Genomic DNA, 19,613 nt, shown 5'->3' with positions numbered 1-19,613 from the left:
CCATAAACAGAAATGATCCGACAAGCCATAGCTTGGAAGTTTGGCCAGCAAACCCTCATGCCACACACGGGCGAAGGCCTTAGAAATATCGAGCGCAACAACTCTTGATTCTCCTTGTTTCTCGATTGCGTTATTCCAAATATAAGTGACATACGATAGAAGATCGCCTATTGATCTTTGTTTCCGAAAGCCATATTGATGATCACTCAAGATGTTGAAGCCTTCAAAAATATTTGGTGATATGGTGGTTTACGACTTTCTCTATGATTTTTGATATCACTGATAGCAAAGCGACTGGTCTATAGTTATTCGAAAGATTTTTCTTGCCCTTTTTGGGAATAGGCTGAACGCGAGCAATCTTCTAACAAGAAAAAACCCCTTTCGTGTAAGACAGGTTGAAAAGTCGGAAAAAAAAATGATGCGAGTTTATTTGCGCACTTTTTGAGTACGATGACGGGCACTTTATCAGGGCCAGACGTCTTTTGATATTGAGCTCTTTCAAAATTCGCCTGACTAGACGCTGCTGAAAAGTAATTTCCGGTATTGTGCAATGGTGGGTGGTGCCTTTCCCAGAAAATCGACTAAGGAGTGGGACGCAAATTGTTCAGCTAGTGGATTTGCTTTTTCTATGGATGTTGTTACAATTGAAGCATCTGTTTGTATTAGTGTTGGAATTGTGGATTTTGTAAAGTTCTGATTAACGGCTTTAGCTACCGACCAGAAGGATCTAAACCAGTTGGTATTGGCAAGTTCATTCGTAATTCTCTGATTGTGAAGTTCTTTGCTTTCAATTAAATATATTAAGTTTGCAGCTGTTGAGATCATTAACAAACCTAATTTGGTTTTCGGTACTGAGATTTTTGCGCCACTGCCGGTAGGCAAGATTTTTGAAGGCGATAGCTTGCTCGCAATCTTTGTTGAACCAAGGTTTGCCGTTAGAAGGTAGTTTCATTGAAAAAGGAATATATCATCCATGAATAAATGTCGTGACTTCTGACTTGAAATAAACATCTAGCCAGGGGAAATTTCGAAAATGGTCTTGAAGATCCTCCCATTCAGCAGAACTGTAATGCCAAACTTTGCACGACTTAGATTATTCCCGAAAATTTGTCGGTAATTCACTTAACACTGAAATGAGTTTGTGGTTAGAAGATCCCAATGGAGACCTTACGGTGACTGTATAAATTTCAGTTTGTGTTGCTGTTAAAGCGTGTTTTTTAGTTTTTTAATTTCATTTATTCATACATTCTTGGCATTTTTCAAAATTTCAGTTCTTTCATTTGTTATTTTTCATATAAATTGAAGGAATTCTTTCATATTTTGCAAGGAAAAGGTAAGTACGGAGTTATGTGAACAAGTGTATCAACGAAATAGCAAAAATCGAAGAGAGTAAGACAAATTGTGAAGTAGAGCTAGGTTGATGTACATAAGTTTTTGGTGAGTACACTAGTCTTCATCGCTACATCAGCACATTTTCAAATGAAATGCTATTGATGTGTAATAAGTCGAGTCATAAATGCAGTGGCATAATTCGGCGACGTATTTTGATTGAAGATTCAGATGAAAATGAAAAAGAAAGATTTGATTGTTCCAATAAAAAATCAAACCACTCAATTTCCATCAATTAATCATACACTTCAGAATTGACGTGAATCAACAAATATCTAGAAATGTATCGCAATCATTATCATTAATTACGTTGTGTTTGTGCAGCTGTGATTTTTATTATTGAAGTTGAGAGAGAAAGAGAGAGAATTTACTTAATGAAAAGAGAAATGAAAATTTCTATGTTTTTTACCACTTTTAATTGCAACTAACGTTATTGCAGTTACTTACAATTGAAAGTGTTAAAAAACATAGAAATTTTCATTTCTCTTTTCATTATGATCTCCTACCACGTAGTAACGGCTACATCTATCAATTTATTAATATACTTAATTGTCATAAGAGTAATCTTGTGGAAAAAGTTTCACTTATTCTATAATACAGTTTTTATGTAAAAACAATGTGCATTTAAATTGATCAATTTTCACTTAATACATAAAATCAGCGTGAAAATATAAAATATATAAGTCATACAGGGTACTGCCAAATAATAAATAAATAGAAAAAATAGTTCGTACATATAAAAACATATAAGTCATACAGGATATTGGGAAATAATAAATGAGTAAAAAAAAGTTTTGTTTGTATCTATAAAAACATATAAGTCGTACAGGATGCTGTTAAATAATAAACGAATAAGATATATTTGTATATTGTATATTATAGTATGGTCTATCACTTAAAAAAATCTTTCACAGCCTTCCTGAAACATTGTGAAGACTTTATTTCTGTTACATTCTTTGGCAAGTGGTTGAACATTTTACAACCATTATAGACAATGAAATCCTTTATGACTGGTGTCATTGGTATTGTCGACTTGATTTTGTTGGATTGCCTTGACCCATAATGGGTTGTTCAGGATTGAAATTTGTCCAAATATTTCTTAATTAAACACACTGTTTCCATTATAAAGAGAGAAATCACTGTTAGAATTCCATGAGTGATAAAGAGTAATCTACAAGAGTCTGTACTTTTTGATTTACACATATATCTCACGGCTCGTTTTTGCAAAATTGAAATATTTCAGAGTAGATAACCACTACATACGCCCCAAAATGAAATTCCATAACTCAGGTGAGATTCCACCAGAAAAAAATGAAAAGTCTCAGCTGCTGTTAAACCAAGTTCACTTGCGACTACTGCATAACAATCAGACGACACTTTATTACACAAGGCATAAATATGGTCATCAAATTATAGTTTTCTATCGATATGTACTGCTAAAAATTTTATGCTACTTTTGTTCTCAATGTCATTCCCAATGGGTATATTCACATCAGAAAATTGATATGTTAGTTTTCGAAATATTTAGAGACAGACAATTCGAATCACACCAACTCTTTACTTTCATCATTTCGATGAATATGAATTTAGTTAAGTCATTTGCCTTGTTCGATTGACAAAGAATGGTAGTTTCGTCTGCAAATAGTGTGAATTTTCCTAAGATATTTATACTTGTCAAATCGTTGAGGTAGATGAGAAACAATTGGGATACGACCTGACAAATATGAGCTGAACCAGCTCAGTATCACTCCTCTGAATCCGTAGTAGGGAAGCTTCCGCAGCAGTATTCCACAAATTTTTATTTCAGCGGTTTTAGGAAGAGGCAACTTGGTTCCTGTTTTAGTGTCTGCTTGAAGTCTCGTTTGGTTTGTATTTTCTTCTGTGTCCAATCTGTAATCTTTGTTTCGACTATTGAAACTCGTATCATTTTTTACTGTTTCATGGAATGTTTGCATAATTTCAAGTGCTCAATTGAACCAAGAAAACTGGTGCAGTTTCCATTTCGTTTCGAAATTAACCCTCAAATTATCTTTAATACATGGCCCATGAGCAATTTATCAGAAACTTGCTGATATTCACCTATTAGGTGAACCTGTGGATATGCTGAATTTGGACTTTCAATTTATTTGCTTGTTCGTTGAATTTCTTATTCAGATTTTTAATGACTCGTTTTCTGATCTTAAACAATTCTTTGAGTCTTCTTACTCGGCCGCCGAATGTCAGCATTTCAATTCTTCAAACTATTTTGTTTTCACCTCGAATCTCATATTTTCCTGAAGTGCCAATTACCAAATTCTTGCTACTCTTTCCTGCCGCTTTCATTGTGAAATAAATGTTTTAGCAACGTATTTCTTTCTTATTTTCATTTTCGGTGGTGCAATAGTTTCAGCAATTAGTTTTTTTTCTTCCCCTTCTTTCCCATCCTTGTATTTTTGTTTTCTTCTTGAGTTATTTGTTTCTTTCATCCTATTTTTATGGAACTTGCTTTCATCTTTTCTCTTGTCCTTCAAAATTTTAAATAACATACTTACATACTGGTAGATGTTCAGAAATTCCTCCATCCCTTTCCTATGTGAGTTTAATAGTCGAAAACTAATGCATGCGGAATGATAACAAGGGCGGTTCACCAAGTTTTGGGATACCTTCAATATATTAATAAAGCAATCCTGGAAACCCCAGGGATTAGCTCACTTCTTGTAACCACCTGGAACAGGCACTGCTTGCCACAGTTACAACCCCTTTCAAAATGTAATAGTCTTAATATGGACATTCTCCGCATAGTGTTCACCGTCAACCAACGACCCTCCTCGGGCAAGGTTGAGCATGTGTTCAAGCTGAAATATATGCACAGAGGCGGACTAGAAAGATAAAATAATCATTTCAACAGAAACGTATTTAGTTATACTATTTTAATTCTAAATAAGCCATAACCATCTTCAGCAGCATGATGAGTATGCGACACTGTCCAGAGCCCAATGTTGAAAATAATAGCCGCCATTTGCAATCAATGCAAATGAACGCATTTACATGAGCATATAACATCAGTTGTTATTATAATCGGTATTCTAATATCCATTCTTTGGAAAGTATTTACACGGATTAAGCCTAACTATGAAGTCTTATGAACTGAAAATAATAACCGTCATTTGCAATCACTGCATTTACAATCTATGATCACAAATATTTACTAGAGCATATACTATCATTTGCTATACTAGTCGGAGTTCTAACATACATTCTCTGGAAGGTACTTACACGTATCAAGCCTAACTACGCCTTCACCCTTATAAAACCCTTATAACACACTTAATTAACTGCATATAAATTTGGACTGTTACATTCCTATAACTTTCTTATTAGTCAGTGGGCTATGCTTGAAGACTGGCAGTCAACAAATCTAAAGCAAATGAACTTTAAACGTTCAAGCCAGTCTCTATATACCTACATAGTAGGTTTAATGGACTGAAGCCTATCAGAAAACAACTACTCCCCTAGCTAATACCACGAAGGGCGTTGGATTATATCCGACAGGCGTCAATGCAGGAATCTCCACAGAAAATTTCCTGCATATGCAATTGGCAATACAACTGAAAGAGTCGACCTTCAATTATGGAACGGGCACACTTGCAGACCGGTTTCGGGCTTATTAGCCACTCATCAGTGCAAGATAGTGACCATCATCGACCTAAAGTCAATGATATTCCACAATTGAAAATCGGAATTCTTTCAGAGTATTTCATTCCTCTTCCAAAGTTGAAGCGAACATCACAAAATGTCACTCCATCTAGTGGACGAGGTAATAACCAACTGCATATCCGTAATTTGCCCGATTCCTCTGAATAAAGAAGAAAAACGTTCTTATTAGTCAGTGGGCTATGCTTGAAGACTGGCAGTCAACGAATCTAAAGCAAAGGAACTTTAAACGTTCAAGTCAGTCTCTATATACCTACACAGTAGGTTTAATGGACTGACGCCTATCAGAAAACAACTACTCCCCTGGCTAATACCACGAAGGGCGTTGGATTATATCCGACAGGCGTCAGTGCAGGAATCTTTGCCAATTGCATATGCAGGAAATTTTCTGTGAAGATATGCAGTTGTTAGTAACTCGTCCACTAGATGGAGTGACATTTTGTGATGTTCGCTGCAACTTTGGAAGAGGAATGAAATACTCTGAAAGAATTTCGATTTTCAATTGTGGAATATCATTGACTTTAGGTCGATGATGGTCACTATCTTGCACTGATGAGTGGCTAATAAGCCCGAAACCGGTCTGCAAGTGTGCCCGTTCCATAATTGAAGGTCGACTCTTTCAGTTGTATTGCCAATTGCATATGCAGGAAATTTTCTGTGAAGATTCCTGCACTGACGCCTGTCGAATATAATCCAACACCCTTCGTGGTATTAGCCAGGGGAGTAGTTGTTTTCTGATAGGCGTCAGTCTATTAAACCTACTGTGTAGGTATATAGAGACTGGCTTGAACGTTTAAAGTTCATTTGCTTTAGATGCATTCCTATAAGATGAAAAATTTTATTCTACAATATTCTGTGGGAAAATTCAATGAAAATACTCCACTCAATTCAAAAGTTTCGTCACCGATTATGAACTTATATTTATCAGTGTTTCTCTTATTGAAATAGGCAGGCAGAAAATCTTTATCACATTCTTCCAGTTTTTTATTGAATAAGCTATTTTGAAAACTCTAGTGCATTCTCATGTCATATCAAAGAGCTTTTAAGTTAGCAGTAATCAAAAAGTTTCACTCATAATGGTTTTGTCAGATATCTCAAAAGTTGGAGAAGACGGTCTTTCGTTAAAAGAATTGTATTTGCCCAGGTGAAAGTGCAAAGCAAGAGAGTAGTCCGGTAATTACTAACCTAATGATTTCTGTGGAAGTTCAATTGTATAGTATTTCCAATACCAATTAGAACAGCATAGAGGAGGAATTCCCGCCTCGACATAGGCGTCGGCATATTATTTTTCAGTGGTAGTTTTTCAGTTACTTATTCTTACAATCATAGCAATTGATCACCCAATGGAAAAGTTATCTCAACTGAATTTTTCCACCATGGGTAATTATGAAATACTTCGAAATTTAAGGTAATTGATTTCCGAGTCGAAAACTCTAAAATACAATGGAAACACAAATAATCACACCGAATTCTCGTCAAACATATATTTTCAAAATAATAGAGGCCAACAAAATTGCTAGAAAAATCAAAATTCTTCTTCGCTATATTCGGATGAGGTGGAATCATCATCGGGTTGAATAACGATCGGATTTATGGAACTTTGCACATAATATTTGTTCTCTTCTTTTATAACGTGGGCCACACAGTTCTTTCACACATCACTATTACCTATTCCATTCGCCACTCGCCTTATATTGTCAAGCATTACAGCATTCAAAGTCATTGACTGATTACATTTCCGCAAGCTTTCTTTCATTGTGGCCTAAACCATTTCAATTGGATTGAACACACAATAGTATGGAGGCAATCGTAAGAGAATATGACCACGTGTTTCACACATCGAATCAATAATATACTTTTTTTTGAAATTACGTTGTTTTATGGTCGCCAGTAATACCTTTTTCGTTGGAATCTTTTCGGGTATTTCCATGTCATGATTTCGCACGAAATCAACAATATCTGCTTTTTTGTGTTTTTGTTTGGTATTGTAGTCAATAACCGAGAATGATGCGAAGCGTTCTCCATAACAATTACCGAGTTTGGAGGAATATTTGGGAGAAGCTGCTCAATAAACCAGGTTTCGAATAAAGCCGCAGTCATATCTTCGTGGTAATCAGCAGACGAATCTTTTATATTTTTGGGCGACAGAAGCAAAGCGTTAGGTACGAAACCACTTCCATTCCCGGCATGCAAAATGCCGTTTTCCCCTTGAAGAAGGTGTGTTCAAAGCATAATACTTAGTTTCGTCTACCCAGCCATATTTGACAACATCATGGGTGTCAAACCAAGTTTCGTCGAGGTAGATTATATGTCTGCTGGATTCTCGGTAGCTTTTCATTAGCCTCAAATATTCTTGTCGAAGTTGAACAATGCGTGTCGATTCCATTATGACCATCCGATTGTTCAATTTTTTATATTTGAAACCATAAGACAATAAGACACCTCGTAGAGTGTCTAAAGATTTGTAATTGTGATCGGGATAGTCGAGTAATTTATACCAAATCATTTCCAAGGTTGATACTTCATTTTTTTGGTATATACCATAAATTGTTCGCCGAATCACATCTTTTGTGCCACCATCAACGTTTGCGAATTTTTTATTCCTTTGTTTTCGTTTCATTGCATGGTCAATGACATCCCCTATTTTTGATGACTCGAAGAACTGTCGAACGAGAGAGTTTCGTTAACTCGCATATTCTATTCACAATAGCATTCTGTGAAGTGTGACAGTTTTCCTTCTTCAAGCATTCATGAATATTTAAAATTACTCGCTGAACTTGAACATGTAAGTCCTTATTTTCAAATTCCGGATCCCTGTCGATTGACACAGATTACTCACACGTAATGTTATCATTTGTTTCAAAAGGTCTCCAGAAAGCCATATTGATGGAAGTATCCAAAAACACTAAGATTTTCACAAAAATCGGTTTAAACGATATAAGATTGGAACCTTTGGTGTAAAAGTCGAAAACTTTTTCTAGAGATTAATTACCCTAACACCAAACTGATATTTTTGCACTCGACGCGCGTTTCGCTAATAAGGTTAGCATCTTCAGAAGAATCAAAGTGATACTGAATCTAAAGACAAGGAATCGAATGGACTTGACAAATTTATTAGATTAAATGAATGCAAAAAAGTAATAACTGGAATAAATCGAATAACGAATACAGTAAATTGAATAAATAGAATAACGCATAACGAGAATTTCGAAAAACTTGAATAAACTTGCCGAACTATAGCTCAAAAAATGAAAGAGAGATTGTTTAAAAAAGTGTGTTCTGAACTAAATGGAAAAAAAATCAACTTATTCAGAAAATGATTTGGCAAAATCAACTGCCATACTCATAGTTATACAGTGTGTAAAAGCCAAATGAAATAAATTCATTATGTCGGCAACAGCACATATTTAAAAAAAATCCCGAAACACGTCCAATGTAAGTTATAATTTGATATGCCACCCCTACCTTCAACCCCCTCCGAACGACAGGTACAACCCCGAATTTTTTGAATGGGAAGTATAAGTTTGTGATTCTCTATTCAAAAATGTTATCGCTTTCAAGTGTATTGCTACAATTCAGATAGAAATAAATTAAAATTCGATGAAATACACTCAAAAACTAAAATGTAATGCAAAACGTAATGAAATGTAGATAACGACAAAGAACTACGGATGTTAACGAAGTAGATGTTCAAAATGTTCACCGCGAACGTCTTAGCAACATCCTAATCTCAAATAAAGCTGCCTTCTAACTTCGTTTAACATATCAAGCGTGACCGACCTAATCGCAAGCGTTATTCGTTCTTTTAAGTCATTCAAATGTGAAGGTTTAGTTTTGTACACATTGCTCTTTACATATCCCCATAAAAAGAAATCTAGTGATGAAAGATCAGGTGATCGCGCTTGCCATTCAATCGATCCTTGCTTCTTTATCCACCGATTGGGAAATGTATCGAGATTTTACCGGAAATTAATTTGGTAATGTGGTGGTGCTCCATCCTGCTGAAACCATATCGTATTCACTGGAACTTGAGGAGGAACTTTCCTGGATTAGGATATAAATTTGCCAAACTTGACATTATATCATTTTAAAGTAGTGCCAAATTATTATTGCCATTCAAGTTGTCCTCAATGAAAAAGGGACCAATGATATGGTTTCCTACAATCCCTGCTCAAACATTAACCTTTTGAGGGTATAGCGTGTGTTCTTCTCTCATCCAGTGAGGATTTTCCGTTGACCAGTAGCGGTAATTTTGAGGATTAGCATGACCGTTGAGAGACAAAGTACTAATTGGATGATATTGTTAACCAACATATCCATCATTTGTTCTTAAAAATAAGTTCTTCTATCAACTTCGTCTACCATGAGCTCTTGACTAGGTATCATTTATAGAAATGCATTTCATTTTCTTTTAATATGTTTACAATCGATGCATGGCTAACATTGTATGTAGTGGATGCCTATCTACTCGATGTATGTGGGTTTTCCTCATACTCAAGCATCACATCTAATTTGAGTTCATCACTCATTGCAATGGCAGCTGCTTTTTTATCTGCCCCATATGATCAAGCTAGTAAAACTGCTTTTCTATTTTGCTAATTGTTTCTTGAGATATGGGCGGTGAATTAGGAATTCTCTTGAATTAGGCGTGCTACTTCCTGTTGTGTTCGGGTTTTATCTCCGTAATCAATCATTTGTAAAACTGTTATTTTATGCATTCACGTTGATCTGACCATCTGTCAGACTTGAAGTTAACGAACTTTAAACCTAAAATACTGACAACTAATGTTGTAACATATAAAAGAAAAGTTGACAAATCGTTTTAAACTAACGTTGCCACGGAAATTATTTACAGTTTTTTAAAGGATACCATCTAAAAAGAACATTGCTATGGTTTTTGCTTACTTTCTTATTCACTTGTGATGCACTGTTTGGAACCTTTGGTGTTGTAATGAATATTACTGGAGTGTCGAGGTGTTAAAAATAACGATTTGGTGTTGGGAAAAACTCCAGTAATATTACTTTCTTATTATCAATACCTCAACATGAAATAAGTTTTGAGTATATTGCAATAAGTTTTGAGTGTATTTTATTGAATTTCGGATTTTAATTTATTTTATCTCAATTGTGGCAATACACTTGAAAGCGATAACATTTTTGAATAGAGAATGAAGAGACCCTTCAAACAATATATCACAAGCCTATTGTTCCCATTTAAAAAATTGGGGGTTGTAGGTACGACGGAAGTTGAAGGTAGGGGTAGTGTTTAGTGTTTTTCTGTGGAAATATGTCAAATTTTAATTCAAATTCGACGTGTTGGCTTTTACACACTGTATAGTGTGGGTAAATGTGTCAATTTTGCAGGCTACGTACATTCCATTGAGGATTTTTTTATGTTGGTACACTCGCCTTGAAAATATGTTTACAGTTTCAGCTGTTTAGCATATTAACTTTGTTGGTGAGATCTGTTCAAAAATGTTTTAAAATCTGTTTTTTCCGTTATTCAGCTGTCGCCCCCATACGAACGACAACTCTCAGGAGTTGAGAAACTTGTGCGAGCTAAGGACTAACGAGGTCTTACCTTTTAACGTGTGATTCCCAACACGGTTGCAGAATCATCCCAGCTTCAACCAGATAAATTCTCTCGAGAGAAATATCTGGTCGAGGCGGGGATCGAACCCACGACCTTCCGATCGTGAGTCGCACTACCACCGCGACCAATTCCACAACTTATTGTAAAAATGGAACTAAGTGCTCAAAAAAAACTTGAAATGTTGACAGTGGCATACGGTGATTGTACTCTGAGCCAAAAAAATGTTTACAGGTGGTATAAGCTTTTCACAAAAAGTCGAGAAGATGTGAATGGCGATGTAGGCCCTGGACGCCCCAGCACACCAACAACTAAAGAAAATGTTGGAAAAATGAAAAAAATTGTTATGGAGATCGTCGAATCCATATTAGAGGAGTTACTGAGGATGTCGGCATATCGGTTGGATCATGCTATGTACTTTTTTCGTAAATTTTGAGCATGAATCGTGTGACAACGAAGTTCGTCCAACTGAATTTTTACCAAAAAAAAAAACCGTCGCATCAGCATCGCTCAGGAATTGTTGAATGACGAATCATGGTTATATGATTCTGGAATCGAAACCAAAGTCCAATCATCCCACTGGAATAGCCCACGAAGGAGAGCAAGACCAAAAAAGCACGCCAAGTGATCAAATGTCACAGTTTTGCTCATTGTTTCCTTCGATTACCGTGGCATAGTGCATCCGAAGTTCTTGCCGAGTGGTCGTACGGTCAATAAGAAGTATTATCTTAAAGTTATCCGCTGCTTGTGATAAGCAATACAAAAAAAACCTCCAGTATTGTCGGAAAATAATTCACGGCTTTTGCATCACGATAATGCACCTGCTCACTCGTCAACCCAGCCACCGTATTCATCAGATTTGATTCCCTGCGATTACTGTCTGTTCCCAAGATTGAGAAATTGACACGATGAAAACCGAATCGCTGAGCTCAAGGACACACCAAAAAGTGCATATCAGAACTGTTTCCAGTATTTGAAAAACGTTGGCCAAGTGTATTATATCTGAGGGGGACAACTTTGAAGGGGACAAAATAAAAATTGATGAATAAATGGATCTCACTTTTTGAACAGACAGGATATTCCTTGAAGTGTTTGGAATGCTTCTTGATGAGACGGTTTTTTAATCCTTCAAAACTGACGAATACAATCACTTTCGAGATCAAAGTTTCAACCTGTTGTTTCAGTCCCTCAACACAAGTTTAATGGCATAGATGTTGTTCATCGATACTAATTATGACAAGGAAAAATAAACGGTCATTTCTGTCTAAGCATCACTTTTTATGTTCTGATTCAGACTATGAAATAAAGGAAGTCTTTGACTCTTGAGAAGAAGATTACTATTGATATTGAATAATATTGTTAGCCTTGGAATTAATTAGAGTGAACACTGAATAGTGAATTCAAATTGATGTTGTTATAAGGTTGGCAAATCAGACAATTACACGATCTACTAAATGAAATATTGAGGCAGACTGCTCAGTGGAATCCAAGATCTCTGAAAATGAAAATTTAGGTATTTGGCGTGTTACAAGCAATGGACTGAAATGAATGAAACGGTGACACTTCCAATTCAAATTATCTTGTGAACCATATAAAATCAAATCTGGAAAATGACATTTTACAGTAGATCTGGAGCTGTTGATAGCAATCATAAAAAATTGACATTACACAAAGTCTGTAAGAAAAAATATTCTCCAACAAACTGGGAATAACCGTTGTTAGCCTGAATTCGACCCTGTTCGAAAAATCTAAACTCATCCTCCGGCTAGTTAACCACTGACATCGTCGCTATATATACCACGAGCTAAACCCAAAACCCAAAAGTACAATAAGAATTATCCGCACAATCATCTGAGATTAATGACTGTTAACGTTGTGATGTTGAGTAGTTCATTAACACAAATACAAAATTTTTGTAGCTTTGTTTATATTAAATGGTTTTATGCTGAAAATGCTTCTCATTCATCAGTCTACCAATTCAAAGGTCATTTGAAAGATACCAACTAATTTAAACATCACAAGAGGCGGTAATACTAATTATCACTAATGAACTGCTAGAATAAGCGAATTTGAACCGTTCTAGAGAAGTTTCAGTATTAATTACATGTAATGATATTTTATAAAAACAAAGTGAATAACAATATAAAACAAAAAATAAAAATGTGGTTGTTGCACACGATAATATTGATGATGATCGGAAGAATGACTGTTTAAGTATGAAGCTGAGCTTGCTGAGAAAAAATAAATAATTATTGTGTAGGGTTTTTCATACAACTACTCAGTTTAGAAACATATTATTTCTTTATTGATTTTTATTTTGTATTATACATTTTTGTTAGGAAATCAACTTTTCATAACTGCATTATCGAACAGTCATCCAAAATATCCATCTTTTTGGGTTTTTATGTCAATTCCTTTATAATAATTTTTACTTGTCATTTTCGTATTTTCTGCTCTCTTCTCTCGAAACGAACGTTTATTGCCGAAAAGCAGATAAATATTTAGAACATCACTTGGGATGTTTCGAGTATGAACTCATTGTTAACACTTTTATGGATTAAGACAAGGGATTCGGGCCCAAGTGGTTGACCTGTCTTGACTATATTTATGACCCCGACCATTGTGACTGATGATTTTTCGGGAGTTTCTTCGAACACATTTTTTACCGGATGAATTCATTCTATTTTGGGATTTCGGCCGAGAACTATTTCTTATTCTGGGGTTTCCGCCGAGAACTAAGCCCGCTCTACAGTCTCTTCGCCGATCGAGAAAAATCTTAGAGTAAGTTCCTCGAGGTTACCTTGTAAATTTTTTTTCGTGCTTTGTTTGTCGTTGTGTCTTGTTGTTAATAAATTCTGTTCTTATGATGCACTGTTTGGAACCTTTGGTGTGGTAATGAATATTACTGGAGTTTTTTTCTCCAAATCGACCAAATCGTTATTTTCAACACCTCGATACGTGTTTCGATCACCAAGTGATCATCTTCAAAGAGGAAGAGGAAGGAAGTTTTAATCTTCCGACACGTGTTTCGATCACCAAGTGATCATCTTCAAAGAGGAAGAGGAAGGAAGTTTTAATCTTCCCCTTTGAAGATGATCACTTGGTGATCGAAACACGTGTCGAGGTGTTGAAAATAACGATTTGGTGTTGGGAAAAAACTCCAGTAATATTCAATAAATTCTGCTATTGATTAACGCTGTGTTCGTCTAAATAATAATTCACCTATCACCAGTCCCGACAATTGAAAAAATTACTTCACGTATATCAAACGGGCTGAAAAATATACAATGATTTCATTAATTGAAATATTTCATGCTCAAGGGATTTCATATCCCCATGAAGATTTAGGTAGGTAGCTATATTTGATATTCATGTATCACTCTTAGGAAAGTTACGACTATGTGTGGATTCTGAAGAAACGAATGGCATGCTTGCTCAAATTCAATAACATTATTCAATATTTCAAAATCACAACTGAATATTATACTTCATTTATATTTCATAACTATCGATTTCACATTTTCATTGTCGCTTGTTTGAACTCCGGAAACATAACAAAATCGTCATTTGAAAAGTGTTATAACTTTTTTGAAGTTCCCTATATTCTTTGAAAAATCCTAACATGTTCCTATGGTCAAAATGTGACGTAACGAAAAACAAGACGGATCAGCACATACAGAGGTGATATAGAAACCAACGGCGTAATATTGACCACCATTTTGAGTTAAATGGTAGTGGTAATTGTAATACAGGGTGGTCCAACAAAAAGTATGCACATTGCTTTTCTCCTTTTTTTGTAACTTAACGCAAAAATGCTCGGACAGGTCAATTTTGCTTTTGAGGGGGACACATTTTAGATGTATTTGTCTACCTGTGCCTTCAACCCCCTAGCGAGGGTGAGTAACAACCCTAAAATTTTAAATGGAAAGTGGGGTCGAGTGATATATCACTTGAAAGGGCACAAAATTATCTTTCCAATGATACCTAATTTGTTGTATTTCACTCAAATATGTAGGTATTATGAAGAAAAACAACTACAACCCAGTACTTTGAAATGTGTAATTCACTTAGTAGAATCCTACTTCAGAAAGTGCTGAAAATGTGACCCATTTGCTTCCATACAGTAATACAGATTTTGTTCAAATCTATTCCCAACATTCTGTAGCATATCAGGTGTTATACTTCTGCACTCTGCTGCAATTCGTTGGCGAAGATCCTCTATTGACTCGGTCTGCGTAGCAAAACATTTATTTTTCAAGTGTCCCCAAAGGAAAAAGTCTAAAGGCGATAAATCAGGTGACCTGGCAAGCCATTCGATGGGGCCTCTCCATCCAATCCACCATCCAGGAAACCAGTCATCTAAAAACTCTCTTACCGGAGCAACATAGTGAGGAGGTGCTCCATCTTGCTGGAAATGAAGCCGATTATCATTATGATTTTGGTCATTTTCAATTATTTCTGTTATGAGAGGATCAATTGTATCTTCAAGCATGTTCAGGTACACCTCACCAGTTAAATTTCCAGGAATAAAAAGTGGCCCTACGATATGACTACCTAATATGCCACACCAGACATTGATTTTTTGAGGGTACTGGGTATGGACCTCTCGGAATAAGTGTGGGTTACTGTCATCCCAGTAACGGCAATTATGCCTATTCACATCTCCATTCAAAAAAATGTACTCTTATCGGAAAAGCACGTGTTGAATGATAGGTGCGGATCATCAATTAGTAGCTGGCTCAGTTGTTCACAAAATTGCAGCCTTCTATCAGGATCATCTTCATTGAGTTCCTGTACTAATTTAATTTTGTACGGATGAAATTTATAGGCTTTTAATATCCGTATTATGGACGAAAGGAAGCCACCTGAGGCTGCAGCAAGCTGACGGGTACTTTGAGTATGATTCAATTCAACATGTCTCAAAACAGCGACATCCACTGCTTCATTTCTGATCGGTTTCCGTGGCTGGTGTTTCACATTACAGACAGATCCGGTATCGACAAACTTTTGGACTAACTTGGCAACGTACGAATCATTCACATTTTTCCCGGGATGACTGTTATTAAAGAGGCGAGCAGTAAGTCTAGCACAACTATTATGTTGATAATAAAGTTTAACAATTTCAACTCGTTCAGGAATAGAATAAACCATTTTTACAGTAAAGTTGAAATAATTTCAAAAGCAACCGAACTGAATCAATGAACGTTTGCCTAAATTCTTTTTGTACACTTATCTGCTGTTGTTATTTGAACCAAAAAACGCACGAGAGAAATTGAGGAATGTAGTAGTGATAAAAATGCCGTTTTTTCAGCATTTTAATTAACACCAAAAATATCGAGTAAATGTTCTTGCTTTTTTTATAACTATTCAAGTGAATACAACAAATTAGGTATCATTGGAAAGAGAATTTTGTGCCCTTTCAAATGATATATCACTCGACCCCACTTTCCATTTGAAATTTTAGGGTTGTTACTCACTCTCGCTAGGGGGTTGAAGGCACAGGAAGAAAAATACATCCAAAATGTGTCCCCGTCAAAAGCAAAATTGACCTGTCCGAGCATTTTTGCGTTAAGTTACAAAAAAAGGAGAAAAGCAAGGTGGATACTTTTCGTTGGACCTCTCGATATATTATATTACCATACTTTTGATGACAACTTAATACAAGTATTAGGAATAAGAACTGTCATGTTTTTTGTTAGTTAAAAAAGTACGTGGTTGAATCATTAGCTCTTGAAGTGAATATTTCCTTCATATATTATACATTCAATAAAGAAAATCAAAAATATAACATGTGGCAGCGGTAAAAGACCAAGAAGTGTGATCTGAAGATAAAATAGAGTAAAGTTAGAAACTGAGTTGAATAAATTATTGTAGTAAAGTCAAAATGACAGAAGGTTTCAATAAGCCGCCACCATTGAAATTGAAAGGAAATGCCGGCACCGAATGGCCAAAATGGAAAAGTTGTTTTGAAATTTATATGAGTGCAGCTGGATTGGATGGCGCAACAGATAAAAGGATGATCAATATACTTCTGAATTTGATTGGAGAAGATGCTATAGAAGTGAAACAGACATTAGAATATGAGAAAAAGGAAGGCGAAACTAACTTTGATGTGATCTTGGGCAAATCTGAATGATATTGTGAACCTGACGATTGAAAGATTCAATTTTTTTGCAGTTCAGCAACATAACGGTGAGCCGTTTGAATATTTCTTGTTGAAATTGAAAATGCGAGAGCAGTCATGGTGTACATCTCCGTGAACATCAATTTATATTGTAGGTAATTAAATCATTCTACATATTGTCCAATACAGTTAAACACGTTCTAAATCTAATACACTGTCGGCAGAACTTGGCTGAGGTCCTTATATTATGTGACAAATTGTGAAGAAACGAAGAAGACCTACATGTTCGGATTCAGCATGGTCTTCTTTCAGTTCTAAGTTGATTTCTTCCGAATCACGTAAACAATTGCAACCTGAGACAGAGGTTTTATTTTAATACTACAGCTCATTTTTCCATATTTTGTGAGAATATGGGGCGGAACAAAAACAAAAATTTGAATCTCACATACATTAAATGTAATGGATCACTTTGTATGAGTAGAGACAAAAATTGTATATGATGGAATTGGCCGGTACTTGGTGAAAATCCATTACTAACGTATTCAAACAAAACTTTATTGTGAGATTTTCATTAAACAGTTTTAAAAAAACGTGTGACAAGTGTTTCGCCATACAATGGCTGAAGAAGAAGCCATTGTATGGCGAAACAAGTGTTGCATTTTTGTAAAATTTTTGGGAAAGAAAGTTTTTGGCTTTCTACTACTCCATGTGATACAAAAAAAGGGATGAGAGAATCTTCCAAAGAAAGGAAGGAAGTAATCAATTTGAAAATAAGTAACTCTATACATGAATGTGTAGATCATGCAAAGAAGTAACTTTCAGACACAAACTGAAAGAAAGTCCTCCTGAAACAGCTACTTTGATATAAACATTGAATTACACGAAAGAAAAAAATTCTTTCGAAACAAATACTTCTATATGAACACTGAATTATACAGAAGATACTTTTCTCTACTCAGTTTGTATTTCAAACATTTGTTGTGGAATAAGAATCAGATATCATTCATGTATAGAGTTACTTATTTTCAAATTGATTACTTCCTTCCTTTCTTTAGAAGATTCTCTCATCCCTTTTTTTGTATCAGATGGAGTAGTAGAAAGCCAAAAACTTTCTTTCCCAAAAATTAATCACTCCTAAAAATATAACCCCTTCAATTTGTAAAATTGTTTAGTGAAAATTTCAAAATGAAGTATTTTCTGAAAATGTTTGACAAAAATTGTTTTCATTCTTTTCATACATTATGACTGATTATATGTACCTGGTTAGACTTCCATGTTGAGCTCCTTCTTTAGTCATAATGTACATCACAGTGTACATGTCTGACCTTGAACACCCAAGGGCACCCAGGCATTCAAACGGGTTCAAATTTATGGTAAAAACAACCTTTTATGAAAAAACAAAAAAAATTGTTTTCATAATTTATGACTGAAAGGGTTAATAAGAGATAGGATTGTTAGCGGAACTTTCGACAAAAAAGGCGCAAAAGGCTTTATTGAAGACAAATGACATTTCATTATCAGAAGCAATAGACTTTTGTGTAATACAAGAGCTTATTGAAGAACAGGCAAGGGTTTTGCAGGGTTCGCCAAAGGTAGAACAAATCCGGTCAAACACAATAACTAAATCAATGGCTGTCAATTCATCGAATGGATGTCATAAATATAAGTACAAAAACAAATCATTGTTCAAAATAAAACAGGTATCACAGTTTTAGAAGTTGTCCTGTATTTGGAAAATTTTGTAATTATTGTAAAGGTAAAAATCACTTTGAGAATTGTTGTTTTTTGAAAATTTCTCACAATCAGACTGATAATAAAAAAAAATTAAAGAAATTGAAATCAAGGATTTCAATGATGAATTTTTCATTTCCGAAATTGTAATTAATGAAATAACCAAAGTCTGGTATTCAACTGTTCAAATTGGAAGACATAATATCAATTTCAAATTAGATTCGGCAAGTGAGGTGAATTTATTACCACAAAGTGTGTTAGAACAGTTGAAACAAGATGATTTGAAGCTTAATGTACAGTCAACAAATGCGATTTTAGTTAGTTATGGTAATTTCAAAACTAAGGCTCTGGGTGAAATATCATTAATATGCAATAATAAATACAATTTGGATTTCTTGATAAGAAATGTAGAATCTCAACGTATTTTAGGATTGGAAGGCTGTACTAAACTGAATATTCTCAAACGAGTGGATAATGTAATTGAAAACTGTGAAATTGATAAATTGATAAAAAATGATACGTCTATTTTCACAGGTCTGGGAAAAATAGAAAGTGGATATCATATTGAAGTAGATACAAATGTGACTCCGATAGTTGATGCTTGTAGAAAAGTACCATTTACTTCAAGGTCCAAACTAAAAGAAGTATTAAATGAACTTGAAAATATAGGTGTTGTGTCTCCTCACTTTTTTAACATTTCTTCGTGTATTGTAAGACCTTTTCCAACAATTGTTCTGCAGGAATCTTAGTTTTATGCAATTGTTACAATGCCTTTTTCTAGAATATATGTGAAAACATATCGATTTTCTCATTCAACGTAGCTTTTTCGGATGAGGTCATCTTTTTTCACTACATTTTCATTCTTTCAGATATTAATACAGTCTCGAACTCTTCTGCAGCTATCAATACAGCATGTATTGTTAGCTAACCTAGCTTCAGGACTTGCTGCATGAGGGTATTCTTAAACCGTTAATGAAGATATGTACTCCAATCTGCTATAGAAATTCTTTTGTGCCTTGTACAAATTACCAAATTGAACAATCTTTCGACATCTACCCAGTAGTTCTGCAAAGTCTCCCGTGGTTT

The 19,613-nt window shown here is 35.1% G+C and overlaps 2 protein-coding genes across 14 annotated transcripts in view; one reads left to right on the top strand and one right to left on the bottom strand.

Moving 5' to 3' along the window:
- The window catches only part of Trpm (Transient receptor potential cation channel, subfamily M), a 431,781-nt gene that overhangs the window by 271,469 nt on the left and 140,699 nt on the right, over positions 1–19,613 (bottom strand). The gene's annotated exons all lie outside the window — the stretch shown is intronic.
- Positions 16,222–19,289, top strand: LOC141485037 (uncharacterized). 2 transcript variants are annotated; one of them, XM_074180926.1, is made up of 4 exons: positions 16,222–16,487; positions 16,547–16,794; positions 16,850–16,864; positions 19,062–19,289. In XM_074180926.1, exons 2-4 carry the CDS (start codon positions 16,557–16,559, stop codon positions 19,274–19,276), a joined length of 468 nt encoding a protein of 155 aa, XP_074037027.1. In that variant the 5' UTR covers positions 16,222–16,487; positions 16,547–16,556; the 3' UTR covers positions 19,277–19,289. The 2 variants fall into 2 exon arrangements, 1 of the variants encoding a protein (XP_074037027.1); XR_012466975.1 differs by having other exon boundaries at positions 16,339–16,794; positions 16,850–16,951; positions 19,062–19,181.

Source organism: Leptinotarsa decemlineata, unplaced genomic scaffold (genome assembly GCF_025532065.1).
Source record: "Leptinotarsa decemlineata unplaced genomic scaffold, Ldec_3_MD MMD2_tig00026307_RagTag_RagTag, whole genome shotgun sequence".
Lineage (NCBI taxonomy): Eukaryota > Metazoa > Arthropoda > Insecta > Coleoptera > Chrysomelidae > Leptinotarsa > Leptinotarsa decemlineata.
This window is presented reverse-complemented; position numbering and strand designations above follow the sequence as displayed.